This window comes from Schistocerca gregaria, chromosome 3 (genome assembly GCF_023897955.1).
Source record: "Schistocerca gregaria isolate iqSchGreg1 chromosome 3, iqSchGreg1.2, whole genome shotgun sequence".
In the NCBI taxonomy this organism is placed as follows: domain Eukaryota; kingdom Metazoa; phylum Arthropoda; class Insecta; order Orthoptera; family Acrididae; genus Schistocerca; species Schistocerca gregaria.
Window position 1 is genome coordinate 133,359,902 of NC_064922.1, and position 24,342 is coordinate 133,384,243.

Below are 24,342 nucleotides of genomic sequence, written 5' to 3' on the forward strand. Positions count from 1 at the left end.
CTTATGAGAGAATTACATTAGGAAAAGAGAAGCTAAAAGTGGTTGTTTTGTTTTGCTATTTGCACAGAAAATTAACTGATGGTGGCCCAAATAGATGAAATATAGAATACAAAGTGGTATTAGAATGGAGAGCTTTTTCTCAAAATGATAAGTATGTTAATGCAAAATACAAATTTACGTGATACATTTCTGAAGATATTGGTCTGTAGTGTAGCTTTATATATACAAGCTTAGATTACTTCAAGTGCACCAAATCGTTCTGCAGTACTTCGCTATCTCAGACCTTTCCACATAGTTATCATCTCCTTGTACACGCTGTATTACGCGTCCAACGTCCTCATAAACGTTTCCTATCTGTTCCTCCATTGCCTATGACGTTGGCAAGTATACCTGAACTGTCGTCGTGGTCAGTGATTTGCTGTCTGCTCTGATGATAGTATCCCTTTCACCGAATTGTTCGTAGTAACTCTCTCTCTCTGCTTTCCCTTCCCATCCATTAAGAGTTCTTCAGCCGTTATAACATTTCCTTGTGCTGGTGGTACTGCAATATATTCGTAAGTCTAGAAAGTGTTACCTTCTTTCCTTTTCTCTTTACTAACCTGATGTATACCTAGACTGAGCCCTCACCTTGAGCCACAGTGCGTTCCTGAAAATCAGATGACTGTCGCTCCCATAGACTTCCTTGTTCTGCTGTCGAATCTGGGATGTCTTTATAGTGAGCTTCCTTGTTGCACAATACACTGAAATGAATTAAGTGATGGTGTTTTACCCGTACAATTACTTTGACACAGTTTTCTAGGATCAATTTATTTTCCTTTTTCTTATTATTAATGCACTGTTAATTCTTTCTGTGCATTACACTTGGCACCAGATTAAGGAAGCTATCTCAATCAACAATGACACCAGCGTGACATCCCTTTTCTCATACTTTCCTTCACGACTTCGTTGTAACCAAGGTGTATCGGGGTGGTCTGCCATCACGCAGCTACATAGGTCAGTAAAATAAACGCAATCTTGTGCTGTTGTTGCTGCCACGTGGAACGTAGGCAGGTGCACTGATTATTGATGCAATTCTGTACTCTCTGTCTTACACAGACAATAAGGGTTACTGACGCAGATACTTAGATGAGAAGATGATGCCGAGAGATCGAAACGTCTCATGCAACTCTAAATTTAAAATCTACTGCTGTAACTGAAGAATAAATTAGAATTGTTCTGACACAGACAATAGGGGTTACTGAAATAGATACTTAGATCTGAAAATGATGCAGAGAGATCGAAAAGTGTCATGTAATTCAAGATTTAAAATCTACTGCTGTATCTGAAGAATAAATGAGAATTGTTTTAGATACGTTAATTTAAGTTGACAGGACGGAAGAAACCATTTTTTCGCGAAGCACTCTTGTGAAAGTTTAGAGAACCGGGGTTTGTGACTGACTACAGAATAATTACACTGTCTGAAACACACATCTTGCGTTAGGAAAGCGAAGGCAGTATAAGAGAAATGAGGGATGGTAGAGAAGTGTACAGAAAGTCATTTTCCCTCGCTCCATTAACGATTATAATAGGAAATGGAATGGCTGGATGTTTTTTGGTAGCTTCCATGCTGGTATTTTACTCATTAAACTCCTACCCTAGAGTACGAACAGTTTTTGATACTCTCGTCATATAAAATGTTAGTCTACTTGCAAATAGAAAGTACTTTCACTTCGTTGTCGAAATGGACGCACAAATATCGTCACCATGGAAGGTTGTCTCTAATAGATGCACCTGCCTTTCCTGAAATAGTAGTCCACATTCTCCTTCACTATCAAGATCCTCATTTCCCTGACGTAGCTTTCATATCCAGCTAACCCTAACTGAGAAAGGAGTGAGACAGTGCTGCAGTCTCTTCCTGCCTAATATTCAATCTGGTAGGTGCTCTTGAGAAGAATTTCAAACTTATATGGCGCAATGGGGTCTCGAAAATATGATACTTTTTGCGCAATATGTGTGTACGTTATAGAAAACTTTCCTGCAAGCCGCGCGGGGAAGCCGTGCGGTCTGGGCGCATTGCACAGTTCGCGCGTCACGGTTAGAGTCCTCCCTCGGGCATGGTTGTGTGTGTTGTCCTAAGCGTGAGTTAGTTTAAGCTAGGTTAAGAAGTGTGTAAGTCTAGGGACTGATGACCGCAGCAGTTTGGTCCCATAGTCCTTACCTCAAATTTCCAAAGTTTTACTTTCCTGAAAATTATGGTTACCTGACGTCGACAACAAGAGGACGATTTCTTATTATGAAAGATATAGTCTCCTGGTTGGAGAAGCTTTATTTAGTATATATATATATATATATATATATATATAATTTCGGTAAAGTTTGACTGTCCTCTTCAGATTCTTAACCTACATTAACTTAGGGCCTCTGTATGTGGTGCACTGTCATCTAGGACTGGGTACACAGGAACTCAGGAACTCACTGGAACAGACGCATTGTGTCGCACCATGCAACAAATGATAAAACCGTATATGAGGTACACAATAAGTATTGGTTGTAGAATACATTTTGTATAAAAAATGTTGCTTGCTCTGTCCGTGCTAACAGCTGACGGCAGGATTTGAAGATATCAAATAAAGTAAGTTTGCCGAAACTAATCGTCTACAAATGTATCTCCTGAAAATGTCGTGAGACTAGGCTTATACGGGAGCGAAGTGTTCCCTATAAACAGGTTACAGAGGACAAGTATTGAAACTTTTTTAATCTTGAGTTACAGAACAATGCTGAAGATGAGATCGATAGACAGGACAACCTGTGAAGAGGCGCTGAATCAAGTCCACAGTGAAACATCTTTGTGCCACAAACACACTAAAAGGGGTTAAAACTATAGATGGAGTCAAGGTTTGACTACAGTAAGCAGGTTTAGATGGATGTAGGTCGCTGCTATTACGGTCAGAGGAATAACCTTGATAGTTTCATCACACCAGTCTACGGTTGAGGTCCATACGACTAACTTTAATAACCAGTCTATAGGTCACTGGTTTTCTCCTTGTCTTCTTTCTACAACCCTGATACACCTGGCTTCATGCGAACAGCATTTCCTGTCACGCTTAGCGCTTTCGGGAAACGAATAGTTTCGGATTGTTAGGGAAGCAATGAGATGGACGACTGCCCGCAACGGAAAAGCAAAATTATATTCAAGCAACTGGAGAGTGGACCGATGGTCGTAAAATTTCATGTGTCTGGGTACCAATGTTAAACACACAGCAGATGGAACAGAGATGAGAGCTCTGATACTAGAAAGGAGAAGGCAAGCTTTCAAGTGAAACAGATTTTTTAGAAGAAGGCATCTTTAGAGCAATGTAGACTATATTCAAAAGGGAAGAAGAGTTAGAGTTCAACATTCCATCGTTGTTACGTTAGAGGGGAAATCGGATTACGAAAGGATAGCGAACACAGTCGTCCGCGCCCTTTTTCAAGGAATCATTTGCGCTCTGGCTTGGAGGGATCTAGAGTTATTACAAGAACCAGAACCGCCATGCATTGAATGTTAGTCCAGTGCGCTAACCACTACGCCACCTAACGTGGTACATTTAGTTACCAGGTTCAGGTGGATGTTATTTGAAGAGTTTATGCAAAGATAGTGAGGTTTTCACAAGGTCTAATTCCGTAGAGATTTGCATCAAATCATTCTGAATGAAGAAAACCAACAACATTTGGTGTTATCAGATCGTGCTACTGCAACTGTTTGAAGTGAATATTTGGGGCAGGTGGAGCTAATAGTAACCAGAGACAAATGACAGCAGACATATCGCAATAAGCACTAGACTATTTCTACATCAGGGCAGACTGATATCTAAAACTGGAGTTGTTGGAAGCTGCTCCTACGATTGACCTTACCATCTCCACTCATTGGTCTGCGTCCAACGACTGCTGCACGAGCTACAGCTCGCGAATTTCCACTAGTGGAAAACCCGGAGAACACTTCATTCACGTCAGATCGTAATTGGTAAAACTTGGTACTGGTTTTTCTTAGGACAAGCAAGTCCGTACAGATCACGAAAATTGCGCCGCTTTACTGTTTCGATAATGTCAAGTGTATCAGTCACTTTCTGAGCATTGCTGGTGAATTAAACTAAAACTTAGTTCCCACTGAGAATGATGTCACTCTCTTGAAAAATACTTTCCGAGACTGATTATATGAAATACTCCTATTTTATACTGAGGAGGAGGAGACTGAGTCAATAAGACTAAGGACTGAAGACTAAGGACTCTCGTGGATGTGACGGAATAACTACTGTAATATTGCCGTGCTGCACATGTTACCCCTGTACTTAGCACATTTGTAATTATTCCTTTAAGAATGGTCCGATTCCTGAACTATTGAAATACTCAGTAGTAAAGCAGCTCTTTAAAAACGGAAACATTGATAATGTAGGCAGTTTTAGACCTGTTTTTGTGCCATTAGTGTTTGTTTAACTTACTGAAGAGGCTGTGTACGTAAGGATAATTAAATGTACAGGTCAGTTTTAGTAGAGGTTTAACAACTGAAACTGGTATATATATTATCTTTTCTCTGTGAGGCATTGTATGGATTAAAGAAAAGGTTTCAACCTCTAGGCATCTTCTCCAATTTAACTAAGGCGTTTGATTGTGTTGGTCACAAGATATTGCTCCAGAAGCTGGACCATTATGGAATAAAGGGCGTAGCTCACAATTGGTTCACCTATTGCCTTAACAACAGAAAGCAAAAGGTCGTTCTCCACAGTGTTGATAATGGCTATGATGTGGGGTCTGAGTGGAACATGGTTAAATGGAAGGTGCCCCAGGGATCAGTCTGGGGCCACTCCTATTCCTAATTTATATACATGATATACCGACTAGTATAACAAGGCATTGTAAACTATTTCTGTTTGATGTTTACACTAGCTTGATCTAAAGAATGTTGTGTGGAACTTTGGCACTGTTTCAAATAGTGCAGTTCACGACTTCAGTTCACTGCTTGTAGAAAAATAAACTAACGCTAAATCACCTTACGCGTTTTCGCAGTTTCTAACACACTGTTCAACAAAGCAAGACGTTTTAATTTCACAGAATTAGCATATGATTAGTGAAGCTGAAGAGTGGAAATTTCTAGGTGTTCAGATAGGTTGTAAGCTGTCGTGGAAAGGCCACGTTTACGATCTCGTTCAAAGACTTAATGCTGCCAGTAGTTTTACTATTCGAATGGCATCTGAAGTAAGTGATCTTTCAACTCGAAAAGTAGTCTACTTTGCTTATTTTCATTCGCTCATGACGTATGGCATTATAGTTTGGGATAAATCTTTGCGTTCTCAACGGTGCTTTTGGATCAGAAACGAACGGTTCGGGCAATACGTGGTATAAGTTCGCCAACCTCTTGTCGACTTATGGTCATTAGTCTGGATACTCTGACATCGGTCTCTCAATATACATACACTTCTATATACTATCTTTTTTTGATAATGATAACAGCTTATTCCCAAGAATTAGCAGCTTTCACTCAATTAATAGTACGCAAAAATCCAGTCCGCATTTGCATCGCACTTCCTTATCTCTTGTGGAGAAAGGTTGGCAGTATACTGGTGCAACCATTTTCAATAAGCTACCCTAAAAGTGAAAAAAAATCTTTGCGGTAATCCATACTCTTTCAAATCGAAATTGAAGGGTTTTCTAATGAATCACTCCTTCTGTCGAGAATTTGCTTAAGAAATTAAATAGAGTCCTGTGCTATATTGCTGATTTCGTTTAGATAAATTTATGGCTTGTCTTTTTTTGACTTCATAAGCATTTTACTTTACCTGTTATTGTTTTTATGATGTAATTTCATGTAGTGACACGTTCCATGAACTTGGAGATTTGTTCCTCAATTTCAGCCTACGGAATTAGACGTGCAAAATAAAAAAATATATAGAAAGTACGAAAGCATCTTCTCTCCCTGTCTTCATACGTGTGCATGAGTTAATGATTTCTCTTTGAAATGACGTAATTTACCTCTGCTGTCGAATATGGCTTTGACTTGAAACAAAAGAAATAGCAAACAAAACGAATGAAACAAATACTCGTAAGACATAAAAAAAATTTGGTGGTCCATAATTGTCAGGAAAAAAGGGATCTAGAGAGAAGTAGTTATCATTACCTCTCTAATGACAATACAATTGAATAAATTAAGTACAAGAGGTTCTGCTGGGTATACTAAAGTGATAGGTGACATGTTAAAATGCTACACACCAGGTCGTCGGCGAGGATGAACACGATGTGTGGACGGTCGAGGGGCTGTGCTGCAGCCACAAGCGACATCCCGAACATCAATACTGGCATGAGCAGCAGCAGCAGCAGTAGTCGATGTAGGTGCGGCAGTGTGTGGGGGTGGCGGCCGGGGTGGAGGTGCCCACGGGCTAACCGCATCCTCTGGCCCGCTCCTGCCAACAACACGCACACAATGTCAGCCCACAGTCCCGCTACCTGGCGACACGACAGCTACGTCCAAGTCTCCGAGCGTCGGCTCTAGCTTCACCTACAGTAGCAGTCTTCAAACAGTGTGAGCAGCTCACGTAGAGTGAATGCCGAAACTCCTGACGTCGCACCTTAGTTAAACTAGGATTCCTCAGTACAGTTACATTTCTCAAAGGGATCATAGGACTCCTTGTATGGTAGACCAATTTTGGTACATGTAGAAACTGTGGTCTTATTGCACATCTTGAGAACTTCTCTTTCAATGTATGGAACAACGCAAGTCATTCGCCAACTATCGTGCATGTTAGGCACTACTGTATCAGGTGACCACCTGCTCTCTAGTGACGTAACTGTAGCCCGCCGGAGTGGCCGAGCTGTTCTACGCGCTACAGTCCGGAACCTCGGGACGGCTACGGTCGCACGTTCGTATCCTGCCTCGCGCATGGATGTGTCTGGTGTCCTTAGGTTAGTTAGATTTAAGTAGTTCTAAATTCCAGGGAACTGATGAACTCAGAAGTTAAGTCCCATTGTGCTCAGAGCCATTTGAACCATTTTTGTTAACTGTAGTCGTTGTATTCAACGAAGCACGTTTCAAGTGCAGTCTGTTTGATCCAAGTAGAATGGACATTCCATCGTGTTGCCGGAGATGATAACATTTACAGACAATTTTATCCATGATACTTTCTGGCACCTAGCTGCGACTACCCTGTATTTTACTGCCCGCGCCCGGCTCTCTTAACCATCAAAGATCCTCCTACTCAAAGATATTATACTCATTCCACCTTGCGGTTGGCATCTATCGACTTTATTTTCTGAATCTACCCTGATCAGACCTTAGCACATACCTTTCAACATTTCTCCAGCTGTCATCCGTTGTTTGCGTTCCGTTTTCAATACCTGTCGGAATTTTAAGTTCTTGTTATGTAAATAAATGAGGATATCATGATGCTTTTTTCTTAAACTTAATTTGGGAAAGCTAGAAGTATAATTTCGTAACATACCCAGTTCTCAGATATTGTTCAACGTCAAAATTGATGTTCCCCTTGTACTTTTGAGCAGTACAGCTGAATATTTTGATCTTACTTGTTAACAAAGATATCAGATAGTTCAGTACTGGCTATAAAGAGGCAAAGTACCGATAAATTCGCCGGCAGAAGTGGCCGAGCGGTTCTAGGCGCTACAGTCTAGAACCGCGCGACCGCTACGATCGTAGGCTCGAATCATGCTTGCCGCATGGATGTGCGTGATGTCCTTAGATTAGTTAGGTTCTACGTTCTAGGGGATGGTGACCTCAGAAGTTAAGTCCCATAGTGCTCAGAGCCATTTGAACCACTTTTTACCGATAAATTCAGTTATTCACTGCCTAACAATAGAAGTGAAACACCCAGAAGACGTGGCCAACTGTCAGTGTCACCTCGTACACGCATACACTATCGGGGGATATGTAAATGATTAGTGTTAAAATTCTCTGTGTCAGAACGGCCGCGAACGTGCATTAGGTTTGCTTGTGTTTGGTAGCGTCACCACATCTGGAGGGTATACAAAGGGCGTGGACAGCAACAGATGCTAAGTTACCACTCTGACGAATACAGACATCTCCCGTAACCGTATGAGACAGTGTTATCAGCACGTCACAAAGTTTGCAAGGGGCCTCGTCGTGGGTCTCCATTTCCCGTTTGGTCAAATCTTGTGATATCCGGATTTATGGGTTGTTCGGTTGTGACGGTGGGTCGATAATGGACTGCATGAGAAACTGAGGTCAAGTAGACTCGGCGTGAAGATTCTGCTCTATCACGTCTGACCACCACAGGGAAGATCGCCGTATTGTGTACCAGTCACATTGTCACCGCTCCACACTTGTGCCTGCCACCGCAGAACGAGCTTCTCTCAAAGTCATTCTGCAGCACTGGTCGGAGACTACCAAGAAGTGGACTATGGAATTACCCTCCCATTCTACGTGGTAGTCGCGGCTAGTGTCTACTACTTTCCTGTAGCACATTACCTTTGGGAAACGATTAGAATTTCGACAAAGATTACAGTGTTGGTTAAGGAGAGGATTAGCGTGTATTTTATTTTGTTTTTCAGGTTCTCATCTTCCCAATTTAAAAATTATTTGCATTTGGTACTAAAATGGATATTTTTTTCTATACGAAACGACACCATACATTTTAATGTTTAGCCTAAGATATACGGATAATTCTCTGTATTCTGTATGTCGTTAGTTCTTTTTTATGTTGTATTTAAATGTAAGTGAAATATATTTTGAAAACAGTTGGTGTGTTCTGTCTACTGTGACTGTATGCGTGTTTATATAGGAACGCTTTGGTCCGGCAGGAAAAAAATTATCTGTGCTAAGTTGTTGCTAACAGCAAGTGAAACGGGTCAGTATGTGGTGAGACTTGGTAGTGTAACAACCTATGGGCGGGGATGTGTCATTCAATGAGAGAAAATAGTGGTAGTTTTGGGGAGAGGGTAGCAGTTTTCGTTGTGAAAGGGAGATGGTTTTAGGTAGTTAAGAGAATCATGGTACTGAGTCACCGGATGCATTCTGAGCGTGCGGAGGCGAGCACAGTGCTAAGTCGCCAGGAAATTATTTATTAACGTTGTTAAATTAAAGTTCCGAGACGAGACACGATTTTGATATTTCAACGAGGAAGAGCAGTAGTTAAAGGGGAGGCGTACAAGAAAGAAGAAAGAAAGAGCCATGACTTTCACGAACTCAATATTCAGCGGGAGGCGTAAGCACAAGGACAGAAGAATCAAGACATCGAAAGAGAGAAGCAGTCTTAATCATAAAACACGATGACACGGTGAAATGGGTGAGGCAGTATACTGAACAATTATCTTCTCTACTTTAGCCGAGGAAAGACTGTGAAGTACACTTGTAATACAGGCTGTGTTTCGAGGAGTGTCAGTTTATAAATATTTCGTATATAATTAATTGAACTATGAACAAATTATCTAACGATTTATTTATTTGATGCGAGGACCTAAGTGTGCACCGGCTTTGACAGTAAGGCCATTAATAAAATTGATGTCACGATAGTGAAATACATTCATTAAGAGGACTAGGATTGTTGTGTGCGTAAAACAGTGTTTTTACCTCAGTCCTAGCAATCCTCAGTCCCGTATCCTATATAAAAAATTGGAACAAGTTTCAATAGCGCATTTTACACCCAATGAACCATAGTGGTTGTGAGAATTATTTAACATTTTTTAAATTAATTTTTCATTCATAAGATAGCATTCCGCCATCTTCTTCTTTTTCTGTGTATCGCCAAACATTTGCTAAGCGACAACATCAGCGTTTTCTGCTACAAATGGTTCAAATAGATATAAACACTATGGGACTTAGGTCATCAGTCCACTAGAACTTGGAACTACTTAAATCAAACTAAGGACATCACACACATCCATGCCCGAGGCAGGATTCGATCCTGCTACCGTAGCATTAGCGCTGTTCCGGACTGAAGCGCCTAGAACCGCTCGACCACAGCGGCCGGCTATCAGTTACAGCAGCAGCATAGTCTAAGATGACAGTCGCGACATTCCTTCTGCTTTTTGTTGTTACCCACTGCGATGGCAGCGCGCCAATCGGTCAGCAAGCGACAATTCTGAATGCAATATCGCTTAATTGGGACTACCAGCATTTGTATTGATTCATAACATAGTTTACACAATAAGGAGCATATATCGTGCAATAAAAATCGTCGATAGCTAAAAAATGACCGCATATTTGTTGTTCTTCAGTTTCTTAAGGACACTGAGGAGTATGAAATGGCACCTTCCAGGACAGTTTATTTCCAACTGTGTTGTAACATACAGATATTTACTGGCGAACGACATTCTTCTTTAAAAACAAAAAGTTGTGAGTAAACACCAGAAGACAGGAACTTTTGCAGACAGATGTCGTGTATTTAACAAATAAAGGAAGTTTTGTTCGCTACAGTTTCATCAGAATCTCTATGTGGAACGCAGGAAGGCTATACGCACGCAATGTGTACTAAAGAGCCAAAGAAACTGTTACACCTGCCTGATATCGTGTAGGGGCCCCGCAAAGCACACAGAAGTGGCGCTGTACGAAGTGGCATGGACACTAGTAATATGTGAAGTAGTGTTGAAGGCGATGACACCATGAATCCTGCAGGGTTCTCCATAAATCAGCAACAGAACGATGGGATGGAGATCTCTTCTCAACAGCACGTTCCAAGGCATTTCAGATATACTCAGTAATGTTCCTGTCTGGGGAGCATGGTGGCCTGCAGAAGTATTTAAACTCGAAAGAGTGTTCCTGGAGCCCCCATGTAGCAATTGTGGACGTGTGGGGTGTCGTATTATCCTGCTGGAATTGCCCAAGTCCGTCGGAACGCACAATGGGCACGAATGGATGCAGTGATCACACAGGATATTTACGTACTTCTTACCTGTCAGAGACGTTTCTAGACGTATCAGGGGTCACATATAACTCCAACAGCCATGCCACACACCGTTACAGAGCCCCTACCAGCTTGAACATACCTTGTGACCAGCACATCTAGAAATGTGCACTGAGTGGGACAGACCACGTAGTAAAATTCGCCGATACGGAAGTTCTGGCTGTAGAGAAGCACTGTCACACGCGCTTATTGAGAGAAGCTGTAGAAATACAAAAACACGCGAACAGTTTCAATAAGAAACAGAAAAGCCTTAAGGTAAACGGATCCTGGCTTCCCGTACTGCAATGAACGACCGTCACAGGTAGCAAGAGGAGAACCGTACCAGAAGTGACCGTGGAGAAACCCTCGGACGTTGGAAGCCAGGTACAGTCGTGCTCAAAAGTATCCGAACTACCTGAACTGCATTTCGCCTGATTCGCATGCAACCTCCATAACGCGGCTGTCTATCAGGTCCCCTAATCGCTCCTTGGTACAGTCGTTTGACTATTGAAAATGGTTCCAACATGTCACCATTAGAAAATACGGCTCTATATAGCAGTAACTCAAGATGTAAAATAATACCACGATGCTACAAATATCAGGGAACACCTTATCACATATAATACTGTCCTTAAGGCTTGAAAGCTCACATTTATTACAATAAATTACATACTTGAAATTTACCACTCTCATTATTACGTCAGATAGGTAATGCACGTAGTATGTTCGTCGTATTCATGATTTCCTCTTCAAAGTAACATACAGTACTTATCATTTAACACAAAATGACATTAATAATTTAAGTTTTCCACGAGCAGCTAGTTGAGAATATGTTGTTGTTGGGGTCTTCAGTCCTGAGACTGGTTTGATGCAGTTTTCCATGCTGCTCTATCCTGTGCAAGTTTCTCATCTCCCAGTACCTACTGCAACATACATCCTTCTGAATATGCTTAGTGTATTCATCTCTTGGTCTCCCGCTATGATTTTTACCCTCCACGCTGCCCTCCGATGCTAAATTTGTGATCCCTTGACGCCTCAGGACATGTCCTACAAACCGATCCCATCTTGTAGTCAAGTTGTGCCAAAAACTTCTCTTCTCCCCAATCCTATTCAATAGCTCCTCACTAGTTACGTGATCTACCCATCTAATCTTCAACATTCTTCTGCAGCACTACATTTCGAAAGCTTCTATTCTCTTCTTGTCCACTCTATTTAACGTCCACGTTTAACTTCCATACATGGCTACACTCCATACAAATACTTTCAGAAATGACTTCCTGATACTTAAATCTATACTCGATGTTAACCAATTTCTCTTCTTCAGAAACACTTTCCTTGCCATTGCCAGTCTACATTTTATATCCTCTCTACTTCGACCATCATCAGTTATTTTGCTCCCCAAATAGCAAAACTCCTTTACTACTTTAAGTTAGATATAGTGAAATTAGTGAAGTTCGGTGGCAGGAGGAACAAGACTTCTGGTCAGGTGAATACAGTGTTATAAATACGTAATCAAATAGGGGTAATGCAGGAGGAGTCTTAATAATGAAAAAAAATAGGAGTACGAGTAAGCTATTACAAACAGCATAGTCAACGCATTATTGTGGCCAAGATAGGTCAGTGTCAGTTAGGTGATTTTATTACGGTGATCAGAAAATAGAGTCGAATTTATGCACTGGGTAGCCGAAGCAGCTAGTTGTTGGTGATTCTGTCAACCAAATATGAATTTAATGAACATGCTGCAATTTGCTACAGGGAGCCTGTGTGTCAGAATTCTCATCCGGTGTGGCGCAATGCTGTTATGATAGAAAAGTGAGTACTGGAAAAGAGGATTTGGTGGTCTGTTGGACTGCTGGTAGGATATTATGACTGTGGTCTGCGTTTGATTCCCACTTCTGTCAATGATTTTAGATAGGGAGAGAATGATTCCATTCTCTTCTGGCTACACCACGTGAAGAAGATATAATGGCAGTGTGGTCTGAAATTCACATAAAAGATGATATTCCTTCTCTGCCAAGTAGACGTCATGTTTAACCACAATAAAGTCTGAAGTGGCGACATGTAGAAACTATCACAATTAACCTTTCTTATACTAGTTATTTATTTCTAGTGACGAAACAAACGCTATGCAGGGACACACGACACTTATTCCATCTTTTATCTGAGCTTCTGTATGTCGATAAAATTGGTTCTGAAATTAGAATGAAACTCAGACCGCCCACGACGCGGAATTTGATCCCTTCATGGCAATACAGCTCGGCTACAATTTGTTGTGTGTTCAAATTTGTGTGTTCTCAACACCTCCTCATACTACTCGTGAATGGTTTCGAATCCTGGCCCGGCACTAAAGATTTTATTATGTATTTTCAAGCTCTAGCAGGAGAACACCTATCGGCTGGTAGATAATAATTTTGATTTTTAATGTTTTTTTCATTCGTTGACAACACTAACATTATCTGACGTTTTTGATTCTTAATGGGACACAGAACTATTTGTGAGATTACTCTATGTTCAAGATGTTATTCTGAGCTGCTGGTTGAGAAAAATTCGATAGCTGACCTCTCTTTGTGTGTAGTCAACAACGATATGTGTGGGTCCCCAGTGAGCTCTGTACTCTTCGTCTAGTTCAATCATGCTCACATGTCACTGCTGGTGCAACAAACCCATATTTAACGTTCGTTTTCTCTAGAATATAACAGCGATAGGTGCCGGGTTGGAGTCCTGAGAAGGAAAAAATTAATACCTCGTCTCGTCATTTCAGTTAAAACATCTAGCTACTGCCGAGAAAATCCGATATGTCACAGTTGGTTGTGCTTCGATATCTATCCGATTAGGTCTGGGTTAGAATCCCTATCCAACACAAAGCTTTGCCTCACGGCCTTTCCAGTAAGTTACTTGTGAAGAAGCAATATTTAACGTCTCTCGTAGTTCGTTAACAGGGACATAGATGCTGGGTAGGAATACGCGTCCGTTAAAAATGTTTGTGTTGTGTAATTTAAAGTTTATATTTGCTAACTGATACTGTCTAAAATCGAAGTATATCACTCTCTGTATGCCTAATCAGGAATGACTGTTAGTTTGCGTCAGTCACGAAATCTTTGCTTAGTCTGCCCGACCTGGGTTTGAATCCACACGCAGAACGAGACGGTTCGTCGTGCCATTTGAAGTTCATACATATTTTCAACTATCTGCTCGTGGATAACTTAAGTTATTAATGTCTTTTGTGTTAAATAATAAGTACTGTATGTTACTTCGAAGAGAAAATCATGAATACGACGAACTTACTAAGTGCATTACCTATCTGACCTAATAATGAGAGTGGTAACATTTCAAGTCAGTCGTTTATTGTAATAAATGTGAGCTTACAAGCCTTAAGGACAGTCTTATCTGTGATAAGATGTTCACTGATATTTGTAGCATCGTGGTACTACTTTACATCTTGAGTTACTGCGATACAGAGCAGTGTTTTCTAGTAACCATTTTCAGTAGTCAAACGACTGTACCAAGGAGTGATTATAGTACCTCCTAGACAGCCACGTTATGCCGGTTGCATGCGAATCAGGCGTAATGTAGTTCTGGTCGTTCGGATATTTCTGAGTATGACTGTACATACAGCCTGCGGCCGCGAGCTCGGCTCCAGTTCACCACCGTCAATGTAGGATGAACCTTTGACAATGCCAGCCCCTCGTGCTGGCTAAGCGGCAGTAAAATCATTAGATGAACGTCGGCCGAAGAGACCGAGACAGAAACCAATAGGCAGTTTGGCATATCGATGATGTTTCGCTAAATGGTTCGCACGCTGACACTTGTTGATGGCTCAGTACTGAAGTCTGCAGCAAATTGCGGAATGGTTGCCCTTCTCTCACATTGAACGATTCTCTTCAGTCATCGTTGGTCCCGTTGTTGCCGGACATTTTTCCGGCTGCATGATGTCGGATTCCTGATATTCACGGTACACTCGTGAAATTGTCGTACACGGAAATCCCCACTTCGTCGCTACCTCGGAAATACTGTATGCCATGGCTCGTGCGCCGACTATAACACTGCATTGAAACTCGCTTAAATTTTGCCGGCCGTAGTGGCCGAGCGTTTCTAGGCGCTCCAGTCTGGAACCGCGCGATCGCTACGGTCGCAGGTTCGAATCCTGCCTCCGGCATGGATGTGTGTGATGTCCTTAGGTTAGTTAGGTTTAAGTAGTTCTAAGTTCTAGGGGACTGATTACCTCAGATGTTAAGTCTGCTCAGAGCCATTTTATTTTTCGCTTAAATTTTGCTAACCTTGTATTGAAGCAACTGCGCCAGATACTTGTTGTCGTATATGGGCGTTGCCGACCGCAGCTCCGTATTCTGCCTGTTTACATATCTCTGTGTTTCAATACACCTTTCTAAACCAGTTTCTACGGCGCTTTAGTGTAATTAGTCGCTGTCAAAGTTTTTGGAACTATTGATATGTGATATCAAAAGGTAGTAGCTAATCTTAAGGCTGCACCTTGAAACATCATTAGCTCTATGAAGCAGAGATTTGGGGGCGTTGCTTCCTCGGACTACAGCTCTTATGGCGTCCCGAAGACTGGTGTTTCAGCATAAGGGTATCCTACCAACCCGCATACAATTTTCACATTCGACTGCTTACATGAATAGAAAATGAACAAAGTTGCTGAAATGCGCTATCGTGTCCATGTTTCTATATATCTCTATTATGCTTAACTGCGTCATCAATCGATGTCCGGTATTATTGTTATGATAGTGTTTTCGATGTATTTTTTTGTTTATGCCATTGGCTGTTCTATCCACCGTTGGAATAAGTTTGCAAATATGTCGACAGAATTCACTGGAGTATGGTAACACAAGTATCACCACCTAGCAAGAGTTTCACGTATGGTTAGAGAAAAAAAGAGCTTGCGAATGGTGGATACCCGTGAGCGAAGTATGTCCGATTACTTTAGTTTCCTTGCTTGCTGACTGTGGGTAACGTTTATCATCATGCATGGGTTTAGTTAGTTTTACGTTCTTGCTAGTAACAGCGACACAAAAAGGGTTCGAGAACAACACATTGTGAATGCTGTGTGCAATTTATCAGGTAAAATTTTGGAACATGCAATTAGGATGACCATGTCTAATATAATTCCATGAAGGAACTTGGTATACCCAGGCCCAATGTAGACATCAATCACTGCGTAAATCCAGCCAGCGGTATACACGATTTTATAACAGAGCTATGTACAATTCAGCTGAGTGTTTGTGTGCGTTTTATCACTTAAAATGCATATTTTTGTAATACACAAATATAATTACGAGTAATACGGTGTGTAAATTACCATAGCTGTTGTTTAGGTGGTTATCAGCCAATCACTGCTCAAAATTCGTGACATCATGAAAAGTCTATATTTAGCCGCGTGAACTGATAAAAGCCGCGGGCTGAGCACACAAAACACTAAACATTTGAAGTTTAGAAATGAAAGTACCAAAAATATAACGCATACATAGAAGTTAACATACATGGAATTAAAGATCTCTACAAAACGCGTCTTTTCGTACGATTTATGGTGGTAAACCGTTGGGAACTGCGACACTGAGTTCCTTGCCGCTAGCTTCTGATGTTATGTAGTAGTCGATTAGGAAACGGGAAGAAGATACAGCACATAAACGTTTGGCGTGAGTGCGATATTAACGCTCGTCTTCCTATCCTGAAACCTTTGTTGTGGTGACAGACTTATCTGTAGCGTAGTAGCCAGAGATCTAGGTTAGTCCGATCGATAAATGTCACAGCCTTCCCTAGTATGGAAACCACGAGCTGCGCCTCATTTGTACTTACGTAAAAGAGGAGTCTTGAGATGTATAACCGCTCCACGTCGCCAAGTGATTACACAAAAGAAAGTCAATACAACTGGGAGCATGCTTCGATTTACGTAGAAAAGTGACAAGTGGACGAACTGGAGTAATCAAGAAACAGAACGCCAATGAAACCTTTCCGCGTGTGACAAAATGTTGCCATGTTATCTTGTAGAGGCGGACTCATATCGGGAAAAGTTTCATCGATGGTGACAACGCCCATATGAGCCTACGTTCACACAATAAACACCACCGTTTATAATTTTCTCTTTCTTTCCGTTACTGGAACTTACGTTCTACATCATACTATTAGCGAATAATGAAAATTGTGTACTAGCAGTTTTAAAGTACAAATATACCAGATAAATTTATTTTTCAGCTGGAGAAAATTTTGAATTCTTGCATATTTCATTGGCATGTTCAGGGAACTATCTTGGACGAGTGCAGCATTTTGCACATGACGTTTCCAATATCGTAGCTACAGGTACGCTTGATATTACCCATAGTATCAGTATAGAGACAGTGAGTAGTGATGCCAGTGTCATTATATAGCGCAGAAACTGTTTAACTATATGAAGAAAACAAATTAGCTACAAACTAAGGCGTGCACACACTTTATTCAACATGTAAACGTCACTAGAGATATTCGGATTTAGGTTATGACATGTTCGATATATCTGCCATCAATGGCGATGATGTGGCGCAGACGAATAGCGGATTTATGCGTGACCCGCTGAAGTTTTGGAACATCGATTCTGTCGATGACCTCCTAAATGGCTGTTTTCAGCTCAGCAATGGTTTTCGGGTTATTGCTGTTCACCTCGTCTTTAATATAGCCCCACAAAAAGGAGTCGCATGCACCTACATCCGGAGAATACGGCAGCCAATTGAGGTCCATGCCAGTGGCCTCTGGGTACCCAAAAGTGCTCCTGCAGGACGTCAAACACTCTCTAGCCTCGATGGGGTCGAGCTCCGTCTGGCACGAACCACATCTTGTCGGAGTCAGCGTCACTTTGGGTAATGGGAATGAAATCACCTTCCAAAACATTCACGTACTGTTCGGTAGTCACCGTGCCGTTAAAGAATATAGCACCGATTATTCCGTGACTGGGGATTGCACACCACACAATCACCCGTTGAGGGTGAAAAGACTTCTCGATCGCGAAATGCGAATTCTCAGTCCACCAAATGCGCCACTTTTTCTTATTGACGAACCAGTCCGAATGAAAGTGGGCTTCGTACGCGCATGAACACACTGATTCCCATCATTCCCAGCGGCCAACCGTGCAGATTGAACGTCCTAGCGCAAACCGTTCAGAAGTTATGGCGATTTTATTTCATATACAACGTAGTTCAATAATTGACACGCTGTAACCACGATGGTTATTAAAGTTAAAAAATTCATCAAGGAAGATATAAGAGTTTATTGAAGAAACACCAGAGGCAAAGATAAAAACATTCTACGCAGAGAATGAATGGGCGTCATTTACTTCCAGTATAACTGACTTGCAGGATTATTTAGGTAAGTTTAAAGTGATTCTAAATCGCACTCTGGAGAAGTATGCGTTGAGAAAGAAAAAGACAGTGTGATTTAGTAATAACATCGTAGAATGCTAAGTAAACGCATATTGTAGAGCACACGGTTGAGAAATGGATGTAGGAAGTAACATTTTTTAAACATTTTTATGCAGCGACAGCGACTGATATTGTTTATATAAGAATATACAGCCTACAGTTGCAGGTTAACATTATCGTCTATCTAGGTTTCAACGTTACTAATAACGTCTTCTTCAGAACCTGCAAAAAGTTAACATTATAATGTGCTAGTAAATTATATTAGACATGGTCATCCTACAGGATGCAACGTGTAGTACTTACATAAAATATTATTTAAATGTTTGTATAAAACAAGCCATGTCCTAAGTCAACTTTAAGAACTTGATGCATAACCATATGGGTTTGTCACTTCTATTAAACAAGCTGTAGGAAATTCACTTTAAGCCCGTTGTATGGGCCTCGTCGTGTGACTTCGGGCTTAAAGTAAATTTGCTACAGCTTATTTAATAGAAGTGACAAAACCTTATAGTTATGCATCAAGTTTTATAAAATTGACTTAAGACATGGCTTGCTTTATACAAACATTTAAATAATGTTTTATGTAAGTACTACACGTTGCATCCTGTAGGATGACCATGTCTAATATAATTTACTAGCACATTATAATGTTAACTTTTTGCAGGTTCTGAAGAAGACGTTATTACTAACTTTGAAACCTAGGTAGACGATGAAGTTAACCTGCAACTGTAGGCTGTATATTCTTATATGTAGAAAGAAGTTGAAATTCGTTGGTCTGTAATAAGAGCAAACATACAACTCGCAACGTCGTACATTAGTGAAAGATATTACCGAGAATCCTAGAAAGTGCTGGACCTATGTAAATCTGCTAAGAGTGTCAAAGCCTTCTATTCAGTCACTGAGTTCTAGGAAAGTACAGTTCATCTGTAAAGGATTCCATGTACAAAAAACTTGTGGTACACATCCTTGAATACTGATCTAGTGTTTGGTACACCCGCCAGGTTGGGTTAAAGGAAAACAAACATGAAAATGGTTCAAATGGCTCTAAGCACTATGGGACTTAACATCTGAGCTCATTAGTCCTCGAGCCTTTGAATTACTGTAACCTAAATAACTTAACGACATCGCACACATCCACGCCCGATACAGGATTTGAACCTGGGACAGCACCAGCAGCACGGTTGCCGATTGAAGCGCCAAGAACCACTCTGCCACATAAAGCAAACATACGAGTAACTCAGAGTTGTGCTTCTAGATTTGCTACCTGAAGGTTCGGTCAGTACGCGAGTGTTTCGGAAATGCTACATAAAGTCAAATGGTAGTTGCTGGAAGAGAGAAGTTGTTCTTTTCGGTAAACAATATTGTGAAAATTTAGAGAACTGGCATTTGCAGTAGACTGCAGAACAAATCTACTGCCACCAATACACAGAGGGTGGAGAACAACATGGAAACATAAAACAAACCACAACTTATTGTGCCTAATACGGTATAGGAAAACGGTTGGGTTTCAGAACAGCTTCCAGTCGCCTCGGAATGGATAAATTAAGGGGGTGTAAAACAGTGATAAGTTCATGTAAAGGTGATGGAGCTGGATAGCGTTCACACACGGTTTTCTGCAAAGTAGACCCAAAAGGCTCAATAATATTTAGATACAGCATCTATGGTGGCTAGGGGAGATCGAAAATTCATCATCGCCCTCAGAAAGGCAGTCCTGGACAACGCTGTGTCAATGGGGGCTCTGTCGTGTTGGTACACAGCGTCGCCACTAGGGAACAAACATCTTAAGATGGGGTCGAACTGATCAGTCAGAATGGTCACATAATTCTTGGCAGTGATGCCTTCTTGTAGAATAACCATAGGGCCACAGAAAACCGTTACATGGCTGCCCAACCCAATGTTTCACTCTTGGGTCGCAGCCTCGGCCAGCAGTTGGAAACGGTGGGGTACAAACAACGTTGTCTCTCAGTCCAGGTATTATGGAATTGCTAAAATTCATGGTGAAACCTTCAGCTGTCCTTTATTTTGCACAATTCGCTACTAGTTTCGGACAAATGACCATTATCAATACAAGCTGGCATAAACGGTAGGATAGTTATATCGTAACTGTGTACAACAGTTCTCGTCAAAAAGCAAAGTCCACATCAACGGCTAATAACACACTGGCTGAATATTCCCACCTGCAAGCATACATAAATTTTAAGGAATTGGTATCATGTTTTCCTGTTACGGGCATTTGCCTCGCAATACGAGTGGTTTTGGGATTCCAGCTCACCGTGCAATTCCCTGCTTTTGGAGCTCTTTTCGTGTTGTTTTTGTGCTATAAGGTTTCGAGAATGCGACATTCAGTTCTGTAATGACTTTTGCAGCTGTTGTTCTCTTAATTTCTCCTCACAATCCCGTTCATTGACCGTCAGTCACGATCGCTCAACCCACGCTTTATTCCGCGTTGTGACTTAGCGGATGATGATTTTTCGCTTCCTCTGCAAGCAGTTCAAATCTTCGATACGGTGAATCTTGAAACACCATACACTTCGGCTACTTTGGTTATGGAACCATTCTCCTTACGAGCACTAACTAATTGACCACGTTCGAATCCATTTAGACCTCACGTAATGCACTCAGAAATACACAAGACGTTGGTTTCAGCACGGCTGACACATGAAACCTACTGGGGACGCTGCACAAGTCCCGTTCATAGGCAAGTAGTCTTTTCGCTGCATATATTACTCAGGGTTTTTCCACAAGATAGTACGACACTTGTAGCTATCGTGTAACGATCGCGAAGAAAAGAAGCATGCAGCCAGGCGGTTTAAACCCGGTACATTTGCGACTGGAACAGGAAAGGGAATGGCTAGCTGTAGTAAAAGGCACCCTCTGCCATGTACAGTGTGTGCACTATTGGCCATTAAAATTGCTACACCACGACGATGACGAGCTATAGACGCGAAATTTAACCAACAGGAAGAGCATGCTGTGGTATGCAAATGATAAGCTTATCAGAGCATTCAAACAAGGTTGGCGCCGGTGCCAACGCCTACAACGTGCTGACATGAGGAAAGTCTCCAACCGATTTCTCATACGCAAACAGCAGATGACCGGCATTGCCTGGTGAGACGTTGTTGTGATGCCTCGTTAAGGAGGAGAAATGTGTACCATCACGTTTCCGACTTTATAAAGGTCGGATTGTAGCCTATCGCGACTGCGGTTTATCCATCCAATGACTGTTAGCAGAATATGGAAACGGTGGGTTCAAATGATAATACGGAACGCCGTGCTGGATCCCATAGCGTCCCATCACTAGCAGTCGAGATGACAGGCATCTTATCCGCATGGTTGTTACGGTCTTGCAATCACGTCTCGATCCCTGAGTCAACAGATGGGGACGTTTGCAAGAGAACAACCATTTGGACGCACAGTTCGACAACGTTTGCATCAGCATTGACTATCAGCTCGGAGACCATGACTGCGGTTACCCTTGACGCTGCATTACAGGCAGGAGGGCCTGGGCTGGTGTAGTCAACGACGAACCTGAGTGCACGAATGGCAAAACGTCATATTTTCGGATGAATCCAGGTTCTGATTGTCGCATCCGTGTTTGGCGACATCGCGGTGATCACACATTGGAAGCGTGTATTCGTCATCGCCATACTGGCGTATCACCCGTCGTGATGATATGGGGTTCCATTGGTTACACGTCTCGGTCACCTCTTGTTCGCATTGACGGCACTTTGAACAGTGGACGTTACATTTCAGATGTGTTAGGACACGTGGCTCTACCCTTCATTTGATCCCTGCGAATTCCTACATTTCAGCAGGATAATACACGACCGCATCTTGCAGCCCTGTACGGGCCTTTCTGGATACAGAAAGTGTTTGACTGCTGCCCTGGCCAGCAAATTCTCTAGATATCTCACCAACTGAAAACGTCTGGTCAATGGTGGCCGAGCAACTGGCTCGTCACAATAGACCAGCATGGGCAGCTGTTCCTGTACACTCCATCGAAGCTCTGTTTGACTCAATGCCCATGCGTATCAAAGTCTTTATTACGTCCAGAGGTGGTTGTTCTGGGTACTGATTTCTCAGGATCTATGCACCCAAATTGCGAGAAAATGTAATCACATGTCAGTTCTAGTATAATATAGTTGTCCAATGAATACCCGTTTATCATCTGCATTTCTTATTTCTTATTGGTGTAGCAATTTTAATGGCCAGTAGTGTAATATACTGCTCGGCCGTTAGAATGCCGTCTCGAAACTGATAATATTGCATATCGCGTCCTTGACACTTTGATACACTGAAAACATCAATATTATCTAAAATTTCTCAGTGACTAACCTGTGCTCTTACCAACCACCACAGCTCGTCAAAGACTTTTTCCGTTGCAACAGGAGGATTATCTGACGTAATTAAAGTCCATAAGAGATTCACAGAAGCGAAGTAAACCCGAACTCGGACCAATGCGTGTCGACGACGATAAACTCGCGGCGGTCAACAGGCGACTAGCGGTGGAGAACGCGCCCGCTGCGTCGCTGCCACCGCACAGTGGGGAGACCCACCCCCGCCGGCCACTTTCGCCGGGTGACAGGCGTCACTCTCACTGTTGCACACATCGATGCGGGAAGGGTCTCGGCTGTCTACTGGCTAATGCCGCCTGCCACTTTCCTCAACTGCACGTAGTCGGCCGTGTTGTCAAACACCTGTCGTTTGCAACGGTAGTCAACGAGAGAAAGCTGTAGCGCATTTTGCTAGAAATATTAAATTTCTGTACGGTTAGGAAACCTTCACAATGCTTACGTGGAGATAAGTGTGTCTCCAGGGTGATTTCCTTACTATGGTGGTCGGCGATGCACAAGTTTCAATACTGGTTACTTTAATATCCCCCCTCCTTCCTACCCCCATCTATTGTCCATGTTAAACAATGCCAGTCCAAGTAATTAATAAGCAAAGTCCTTGACGAAGATGTGAGACGAGCGGAGATTACAATAAACTTCCTAGTTTACTTAGCTTGTCATGTTGAGATGACTCCAGTTCTTCTTGCCTCGGGGTCTGATTTGTTAAGCTGAAAAACTCACATCAGGTCCTCACGGTTGCTTGGAACTCGAAAAATCTGAGGATTTTTGTTGCAGTATTTTTTTACGTAAATATTATTCCGCACATCTGTTATTATACGTTATCTGTCTTGAGCTGACTGCAATGTAATTAAAAAGATTTACACCAGATGTTTTTCGCTTTTATTTAGAAAGCATCTTCTGTGGTATTTTGTAAATTGTATACACACGTTTGAACATTTACTTTTTGATTTTGTAGGTTATATACAGCGTTTCCCTTATGAAGTTGGTCTGAAAACTGCATACGGTGTTTCTTTACATAGTTTGCACCTTCCCCTCTTGTTAACAGTGATTGGTGTGGACAGCTTATTTCAAATCTGCAGTTTTTGGAGTTTTGCTTTATTTCCTGCTCTGCAATATTCATAATTCACTTTCTTAACTGCCAAAAACTGCAGATTTGAAATGAAGCCTGTCGAATCCAACCACTTCTCTCGAGAAGGGAAGGTGCAGACTGTGTAAAGAAACACCGTAAATAGCTTACATATACCAACTTCATAAAGGAAACGCTGTTTTTAACCTAAAAGAATCAAAAAATAAATGTACAAACGTGTGTATCCAATTTGCAGAATACCACAGAAGATGCTTTGTAAATAAAAGCAAAACGCGTCTGGTGGAATTCTTCTTAATTATGTTGCACTCAGCTTAAGACAGATGACCTCTAATAACAGATGTTAACAGCTGCTGCGGAAGATGGCAACACAAACAAACGTATTATATTTTATCACATTTTAGTATATCATACAGTATATAGATCTGTCACATAAACAAAGCCGAAATTACGTACAGAAATACTAAAATACGTCCGATCGCCTCAGAGGCGAGCTTATGGCTCCCACACTCTGCGGAAATATCAATCTGCCAAAGGGTTTACAATTATTCTTAACATATGAATTTCTACTAATTTTCACTATTTTATTAATTTCGATTAGTATTTCAAAAATGAATCAAGAAATAAACATAGTAAAC

The 24,342-nt window shown here is 41.6% G+C and overlaps 1 protein-coding gene across 1 annotated transcript in view; it reads right to left on the bottom strand.

Moving 5' to 3' along the window:
• The window catches only part of LOC126355283 (arylsulfatase B-like), a 335,302-nt gene extending 312,508 nt beyond the window's left edge, over positions 1–22,794 (bottom strand). Inside the window, exons 1-2 of the mRNA XM_050005571.1 lie at positions 22,604–22,794; positions 6,223–6,413 (exon numbers count right to left, since the gene is read on the bottom strand). Of these exons, the coding sequence (XP_049861528.1) occupies positions 6,223–6,399 (177 nt within the window). The 5' untranslated portion in view covers positions 6,400–6,413; positions 22,604–22,794. The remainder of the gene's footprint in view (positions 1–6,222; positions 6,414–22,603) is intronic.
• Positions 22,795–24,342: the final 1,548 nt, after the last annotated feature.